At 57.1% G+C, this 8955-nt stretch overlaps 1 protein-coding gene across 1 annotated transcript in view; it reads right to left on the bottom strand.

Annotated features, from left to right (window-relative positions):
* ARRB1 (arrestin beta 1) overlaps positions 1 to 7656 on the bottom strand; it is a 75955-nt gene extending 68299 nt beyond the window's left edge. Inside the window, exon 1 of the mRNA XM_019795366.2 lies at positions 7554 to 7656. Within this exon, the coding sequence (XP_019650925.1) occupies positions 7554 to 7573 (20 nt within the window). The 5' untranslated portion in view covers positions 7574 to 7656. The remainder of the gene's footprint in view (positions 1 to 7553) is intronic.
* Positions 7657 to 8955: the final 1299 nt, after the last annotated feature.

Genomic DNA, 8955 nt, shown 5'->3' with positions numbered 1-8955 from the left:
GGGAGAGGAAGAAGCAGGCTAATAGCAGAAGAGCCTGATGTGGGGCTTGATCCCATAACGCCAGGATCACACCCTGAGCCGAAGGCAGACGCTTAACTGCTGTGCCACCCAGGCGCCCCACTTGTAGATATTTCAAAGTCGGCAAAGATGTCCCACTGTCCTCACCGACCATACCGCACCCCCCCCCCGGAGTACGTCTTTTCCCAGTGAAACACCTACATTCAGCCTCATTCACTGAACAAATCGTTATGGAGTTCAGCGTGCCACGCCAGGTCTGCAGAAGTACAGGGACAACAGACTCAGGACAGGTGTCCTTGGTCTCACACAGAGGACATCACAAGTATGTAAATAACCAGGACACGTGAGGGGGTGTAGGGGACAGGAGCAATGCCAAGAATGAGAGACAGAAAGAAAAAAATGGCAAAAAAAGTCACAAGGTACTTGGTGATTAGTGAGGGCTTCCTGAAGGAGGAGGCCATATATGATCCAGGCCTTGAAGGGCAGACAAGAAGGGCACTGTGTTGGGTCAGGTCACCACCTGTGTACTAAGGGCCAATGATGAACCAGGCTTGTGTCGAGACCTTTGAGGCCTCAAGAGTGAATCAAACAGGTCCCTCTCTGGGGGAGCTCACAGCCTGGTGAGGGAGCTGACCTTAAATAACACTACCCTTTGGCCAGGGACTTGTCCCCGAGCTTTATCTATTTCAACTCAGTTACTCCTCGAGGTAACTGACTCCGCAGGCACTATCACTACTCTATTTTGCAGATGAGGGTGCTATAGCAGAGAAAGGGTTAAATAGTAGGAGAAGTCACAGAGCTGGTAAGTGGCAGAGCTGGCATTTGGAACCAGGAAATCTGGTTCTTCCTAAAGCCTACCCGCTATACTAATCATTCTGCGGTAATCAGATCACAGAGTGGGCTGAGGGCACAATCCACAGTCACCCAGGCCCAGCTCCCCTGCAGTCTCAGTCCCACTGGCCTGTGACAGAGGCCCGAACTTTGCCCTATCGCCCTGGATAGGCACCCTCTGGAAGAAAGGTCAGCCCCCAACCCACCAGCAGAACATGGGAAAGGGCTAACTTGAGGACAGTGACCTCCTTGCACATGATAGCTGATCTGACTTCCACAGGGACATCAAAACCCAGAGAGGGTGAATGTGGTGCCCAAGGTCACACAGCAATGATTAAGCATTAGAGCATACCTCTGGGACCCTCCTGCAATGGCACATCCCAGCTGTCTGCTCCCCACCCCTGCCGCTGCCCCTTTGTCAAAACACAGCCATGCCCGCTAATGGCACAGAAGAAGAGAGGAGAATGAAGCTGCAAAAGAACCAGGAGGACCAGCTGTGGGGCCGGAGGCCAACAACCACTATGGGAGGGCCCTTTGGTGTCCCCCAGGCCCGTACCCATTCCGTCTCTGGACCTGTGGGTGTGCACCGTCCCGTCACTGACCGCTCAGACCTTGAGCGAGGAGTATGTCTCCTGCGGGCCTGACATCAGCCATAGAGCCCCACCGTGTTCCAGGCTCTTCGAACCAACAGAGGGATCCCTCTCCAAGTACAAAGGGGCCCCATGGAATCAGCTGTGGTCCCAGCCAGGCCCAGCCCCATCCTGGGCAGAGGGAAAACCACGGAGTCGCTGCGGTGACTTCAGCCACATAGAAGTCCAGGACCTGTCTGGTCCAGTCCCTGGAGCCTGGCCTCATCTGGCACCAGGTCTCCTGGGAAGGAACAAGCAGTTCTTCTAAAGTGGACTAAAGATGGGGCCAGTCCCAGGAGGGAGGAGGCGTCTCCAGAGAGATGACCCTGCCAGGGCCCCTTGGGGAGGGAGGGAGGGGGCTAGGACAACAGACTCCTTTGTTCCCCGCTCAAAGCAGCCACCCTGTCCTGCCCCACCCCCTCCGTCGGACACCCCCCTACGAGGACTCCAGCCACTCCTGGGGCAGGACCCATTCTGCACACAGGAGACAGAGAGGGTGCATGAAACCATCAGAGATGATACCTATTCATACTGAGACATGCCCCACCCTCAGAAGCCTTCAGTCTCATGTGGGAGACAGGCCTTCCTCTTGCAGAAGCCTGTCTGATGGGGGAGAAACCGGCTTCACTCCCAGGAACCCCATTCTGATAGGATGGTACCTCCCCCTCCCTCAGGACTTCACAGTCTGATGGAGGAAACCGGCTCCCTGCTCCCCCCCTCACCAAACCTAGTCTCATGTGGGAAACATGGCTTTTATCCTTAGAATTCCCTAATGGGAAAGACCTAATATTAGCCCTTAGGATGCCCCTGGTTTGATAGCAGAGGCTAGAGGGGAGAAAGGATTCCGTCTAGTCAACTACCCTTACCAGGCATCTCCAATGAATCAGACCCAGAAGTGGATAATAGACCAGGAAACAGAAAAAGGAATAGCCCCCAAACCACAAGGCACTCACCAATCGGGGAATAAAAACACCTGGGGTATGAATAAATGTGTGAGAAACGGCCACACGAAATTCACCCACCCAGCACCCAAGGCCTACTTTCCAGGGCTGCCGTGTCCCTCAGCAGCCACACCCCACACACTCTTGCGCTTGCTCCACTCTCTGCGTTTTCTGTCTAGCCGGCTTGGCCTTCCCCGTGCCCCAGGCCCTTGCTCAGAAGGCACTTCCTCATGAAAAGCTTCCCCAAGACCCCCGGCCTGAATCAGATGCCCCTCTTCCAGAAGCCAGCACAGACAGCCTCTCCTGTGATCGGCTCACATTTCCGCAATGTCCTTCCCACCCCGAGCTGAGCCTGACCCCCCAGGTTCCCACAGCCCCAGTTCCCACCACCCCGCACCCGGGGCCTCACACCCTTCCTCCACGAGGCCCACCTCAGCTCCAAGCACGGGGAAAAGCAGAGTCCTCCCCTCTCCCCTGTGCCCCTGTGGTTCAGCTTCGCCCTTACCACCCCATCAAAACCCTCTCACCAAGTCACCACCCACTGCCTTCTGGCTAACTCCCAGGAGTCTCGCCCAAGCCGGTCCCCTCTTCCCCCCTCAGACATCGGTGCTCTCTGAGGCCCCAGCTGTCCCTAACCCTTCTCTCTGCACACACCAGACCTCTTCCCTGACCACAGTACCCTCGCTCCCCGCTCCCCGAGGCAACCGCCACTTCTAAACCCAAGACTTTCCAATCCCTACCTCCCTCCTCCATCCCTACCCCAGGATCCTGATCCATCCATGCAGACTGAAGCCTGCCTACCTCTTCCTCAACTTCCAGTATGGCTCCCTGCCAAGCTGCCCCCTCCCTGCAGGCCTCAGAGAGCGAGATGGCCAGCATGGTCACTCTGGCAGCAGCAGACGGTGGCCTGGCTGAGGCCAGGGGGCCACTTGGGTGGTGTTGACTCTCTGCCTGTTGTTTTTCCATTGTCGTGGCTCTGAGGTGTGACAAGCCCCCTGAACCCATGCCAATAGAAAACTTCGGCCTCGGGCAAGGATGCCCAGACTTGGAAGGGAGAGAGCTGTGGCGAAGTCTGAAGCCCAGAAGCCAGCCTAGGTTGGGGACCAGAGATGGTAAGTGAGGTTCAACACTGCCACTCCCAGCAACCCCAGAAGCATCCCTGCACAAAGCCACAAGACTTCCCCATGCTCCAGCCAAGATAGGTCACAGAGGGCTTAACCGCCAAGAGAGATGACAGCCAAGGTTCAGAGAGCTGGTGATGACACGTCCCCATCACACCCGCCCTCCTCCCCTTCCAACAAAGAAAACTTCATAAACATCTGTAGGCATGAGAATTCCATTTCATCCCATTGCCTCTCGGGAAGTCCCTCCTGTTACTGAACTCTGATCGTTCGTGTGGGCAGCTGAGTTAGGAAGAACAGCAAGGACCAGAAGGGAGGCGCAGCTCAAGAGTGGAGCTGCCAGGGGGGTGGGGGAGGCCAGCTGCGTGGGCCATTCAGCCCCATCCCTCATCCCTCTGGGTGAAAGCGCGGTGTCGCAGAGGGCTTTGTGACCACACAGGCTGGCTTCAGAAGCTTCTTGGCTGAATGGCAGCGGACAAGTTACTTAATCTCTCCTAGTCTGTTTCCTCAGCTGTGAAAGGGAATAACAATCCCTCCATTAACACGATCTCTGGGAGAACCAAATGAGATCATGCATGTAAGTCTCCTGACACACACCAGAACCCCGAGCAGCCTGGCTGATGGACACCACGTCCTCATTCACATTTCTCAGTTGTGTCCTCTCCCCAGCCTTGGCTCAGATCCTGCCTTCTTCTCCCAGGCTCCCCCTCAGCCTCCTCACCGGGCTCCCTGCTTCTGCCCTCCGCCCCCTGCTGCTGCCCAAGGCATCCCTCTGCAAGGGAAATCTGCTCCCCTCCCTCCCCTCGCACTCCCCTCCTGAACCACCACGGACTCTCTCCTTAGCCTGACACTCCAGGCTGGGGCTGATTAGCCTGTGTTTCTCTTCTGAGGCTCACCCATCATCACCAGCCCAACCCACAGGCTTCGCGGGGTGCTTCACGCCTCCCGGCCTTTGCACGTTCTGCGCCCTTGGCCAGGACTGACATCCCCAGGGCCGCCTTGGCCTTCTTGTCCTTCCAGATGAAGCTCAGTAGCTCCAAAGCCACCTCCTTCCCAGGAAAGTGTCCCTCACCATGCCCCCTGCTGGGACTGGGGTGGGGACTCCTCCTTCGGGCTTCCACAGCACCTATCACCCTGCAGTATCATCACCTGCTCTGCTCTGAATCCTGGGGAACAGAGTTGGGCCCTTCCTCTGAAGCCCCACCCCAGACACTCAGTCAACATTTGCTGAATGGATGTATGATTGCTCCCAGAGCACCTTGTTAGAACAGGCATTATACCGCCTGCCCTGTAATTAATCCCATCTAGGCATGTGTCTCACCCCCTTCTTCCCCTGGACCCCGAGACTTCCTGGAGGACAGTGACAGTTTCTGATTAATTCCACTGTCATTTTCATATGGGGGGTGAGTCCAAGTGCAGAGATGGATGCCAGGACTCCTAGAGTATTGGGTATTTGCAGTTTCCTCTTCTAGGTCGGAGCAAGAAACCCATGGCCTACGGAATGAGGCACGGTACAGCCCATTATTGGTTTTGCCCTTCTCTTCCAGATTACTCAGGAAACCTGTCTGGAAGGGGAAGGGAGGCCACCTGGGGTGACAGGGGAGAGAGAGGGGAAGAGCAGGGCCACCGTCCATCACACGGACTTTAGCCAAGCCTGGGCTCCAAGCTTCGGGCAGCACCTCTTCCCCCGTCCAGCAAATTCAATAAACACAAGAGAGCCTTGAAATGTTTAAGTATTGACAACTCCAATTTACTCCAATTTCCAACAGGAAAACTAAGATCCAGAAGAGACAAATGTGCAAGGCCCCCAGTGAGTTAGAGGCAAGCAGGGGGAGTGGTGGAAAAGATCCTGACCCCAAAGATAGGGTCTCCAACAGGTTCCTGGCTGCCCACAGGGTCCCCATCCTGCTGCCACCCTATGCCAGCATGGGGAGCAATGACACTCCTCCTCGAGTCACAGACAGGCAAACCAAGGCCCAAGAGGGGCTGAGTCACCCTGACGGCGAAGCAGCACAGGAGGAATAAACAAGAAGAGCAAGGGCTCCTACTTCTCACGGGGAGAAAAGTCTCATCTCAATGGTCAGGAGGATCTCGGCTTTGGGGGACGTGGACAGAGCAGAAGAGAGAGTCACACATCCTCCCACTGAGGACAAAGACCTGGTCACAGTGCCGGCCAGCTGCAACAAGGACTAGTCATCAAGGTGAATGCAGAAGCCTCACAATCTTCTGCAGCCTCACATACCAGCCCGGGCCTCCTCACACAGAGCAGGGCACCCCACCCTGGCCTTCTACCCAGGGCCCAGGAAGGGCTTGGCAGCGCCCAAGGGCAAGCCACAGAGAAATGGACCAAGTGGGCTCCAGCCTCTGCCCTGCTTCTGACGCCCCCTGACCTTAAGCAAGTCAGGTAACCTTTTAACACTCTGGTTCCTCTTCTGGAAAACAGGAAGAGGAAATTAACCTCCTTGAAGAGCTGTCAGGAGGATGGATGAGAAGTGGTTTCTAAATTACCTCCAAGCCTCAGTTTCTTCTTCTGAAAAATGAAAATAATCTATGGAGGATCTTTCTAACGCTGTTGCGAAAGAGCGTCAGACGGCAGTCAGCGTGAAATTGCTCTGTTGTGGTCACAAAATGCGATGACCACTGGGGTCATTCTCCCTGGTCTATCTGCTCCTTTGGGGAAGGACTAGGTCTTGCACATCTTTGATCCCCACACTATGCCTGAGCAGGCACTCAATAAATAATTATTTGAAGCAAGAAGAGAGACAGGGAGGGAAGAGAGGAGAGAGAAGTGGGGCACAAGGATAGAAGGTAAAGAAAGAAAGAAATGAAAAAGAGGGGCTTGTAGAACAGGCGGGGGAGGAGAGAGGGAGAAGCCTCTACTGACACCTAAAGGAGTAGGCAAAGTGAAGGGGTATGACCGGGTGACAAACCAGAGTGCCTGATTCGTCTTGGACAGGAGGGGTTTGTCCCCAGGGGCTGCCCTGCCCCAGCTTCCTCCCCTGTTTTGTCCCAGTTTTCCATCTCAGAGGCGAAGCCTCTCCCTTTCTGAGCCAGGGCAAGCTCCTAAGAAGATAGGAACCCCTCTCCCCACCCCCCAGCTTCAGACAGATGGTGGCCAGCCACTCCAGCCTCTGGAGGTCAGAGGGAGAGGAAACCGAGTGGATGGGATGCATTTTTCCCAGGCTCTGGGGGGCCTGCCACTCTGTGTGATATGTGTGTTTCCACTTCTTGCCATGTGGGGACCGGAGTGAGTGTGTCAGTAGCCCCAGGGTCTGCTGGCTTGTGACCATGGGGCGCCAGTCTGTGTGGGCATTAGTCTGAGTGTCTGTGGGAGTCAGTGCTGGTGGGGTCTCCCAAACACCGCGTCGGGGAGCTATGGGCCAGCATGAGTGTGTGAGGGGCTCAGAGTGTTTGTGACAGTGAGTGCAAGTGACAGTGTACGTGTGTATCAGTGTAAGCCAACATGTGTGTGCCAGCCTGAAGGTATGGTAGAACTGATGTGTGTTGGAGTGTGACCTGTGTATGACAACATGACTGTCAGCAAGAATGTGTTCACGAGTGTGTACCAGTGAGTGTGTGATGGTGTGTCATTGTCCGTGATGAGCGTGTGACAGTGAATGTCCGTGTGTGTGCCAGCATGAGTGTGCCCCTGTGTCTCCAGGAGTGTGTGTGCCATTGTGTGTAACCTGCCCCCTTGCGTCTCCGCGTCTGCTGGCCAGTGCTGGGTGTCAGCAGCGAGTGAGTGTGTGTGCGTGTGTGTCGGCGACCGCGAGGAGCTGTGAGCCAGATGGGGCGGCTGGGTCCTCGCTCTCCGTACCCCCACCCATGGCCCCACGGCCCCATGGCCCCCATGGCCCGGCCAGCGACCATACACAGGAGACCTCAGGCACAGGACAGCTGCGTGCCGCGGAGCGAGGCGTCGGCGCTCCCGGGGTGACCGAGTGGAACCCCCGCCCGTGCCTTCGCCCAGGTCGCCCCCACGGGCACCCGGTCGCGCCGCCGGCGGCACTCACCGCGTCCCTTTGTCGCCCATGGTCCGCCGCGGCCGCAGGAGGTCCGAGGCGACAGCGCCCAGGCTGGAAANCCCGCCCCGGGCCCGCCCGCCGCGCCGCACAGCGCCCGGACCGAGGCCAGGGGCGTGGAGCCTTGCGGGAGGGTGCGTGTGCCTGCGCGTGTGCCTGCGTGTGCGCGCCAAGGCAGGGCGGCCGGCGCGTCAGGGCCCCGAGGTCGGCATTTGGGGGTTCACACCGCCGTGCACCCCGCTGTGTGTGTGGTGTACGTGAGGGCGCACGCTGGGGTGTCTATACGTGCGCGTGTGTGCACGCGAGTGTGCCGGTGCGTGTGCACGGCCGTGTGCTCCGACTGATTCGGGAGTGTGTTCGTGTGATGGAACGGTGTGCACGTCTTTGTGCAGTTGTGCTTGTGTGCAGGAGCGCTCCCCCCGCTAGCCCGGGGCAACCTTTTGTGTGTGCGGATGGGTGGAAGCAAGCCCAAGGTCGGCCCACCGCAAGGCCGAGCTCCCTCCCAGCGGCGCCCCTCGTAGGGTGGGGGTGGGGGCCTTTAGGAGACCCCGGGTGCCGGGCACGGCCTTAGCCCTATGCCCCACCCTCCTCCACCCCAACTCCCCGCCCTTCTGGAGAGATAACACCCAACAACCCTACAGGGACAGGAAGAAGGGGCGGGGTGGGGGGGTGGGGAGGAGAAGGCAGCCATCGACGCTGGGGAACTGTTGGGAGGGGGGTGCCGGAGACCAGCAGGGGGGTGGCGGTGGCTGCCCAGGAAGAGGAAGCAGAGAGCACAGGAGATAAGGAAGCTTAGAGCTGGCCTGCTATGGCCTGGGAGTCTGACCTGGCAGGGTAGTGCAATGGAAAGGCCCCTACCAAGCTTCATGGCTTTTTTATGGGTGACACTGGACACTATCCCTCTCAAAAGGGCTCCAAGCACATAAAGTGAGAGACTTAATACAGCTTGCAGAATTGTTCACAGGTGATTGCTGGCCTCCCCTAGTGCCCGGCACACGGTAGGAGCCCAGTAGATGCTAGCCCATCCCTCTGCAGAGTTCTTGGTGTCCTGTAAGACCCTGACTGGGACCCTGCTTTGTCGGAGGCCCCTTCCTCCTGTCCATGTAGTGGGAGAGTATGATGTCTTTCCCAGCCCCGCACTGCTGGAATTTGGCTAATTAGACCAGCAGATCTCTAATACTGGCATATTAATGGGAGGAAAGGAAGCTATCATTCACTCTTATGTGATCGTGGGTCTGTAAACATCTCCTGTAATTATGCTCAGAAGCAGTTACCTGTGTAACTGGTTGGGTAAGGACATCCCAATAAAAATTACTGCAATTATGTCCAGATCAACAAGTGGTTGAGGAGGGGGTGTGCTGATGAGCAGACAGGGTAGTCCAGGGTCTGGGTA

Source organism: Ailuropoda melanoleuca, chromosome 8 (assembly GCF_002007445.2).
Source record: "Ailuropoda melanoleuca isolate Jingjing chromosome 8, ASM200744v2, whole genome shotgun sequence".
NCBI lineage: Eukaryota > Metazoa > Chordata > Mammalia > Carnivora > Ursidae > Ailuropoda > Ailuropoda melanoleuca.
The sequence above is the reverse complement of the archived record's forward strand: the minus strand, read 5'-3'. Positions and strand labels throughout refer to the sequence as shown.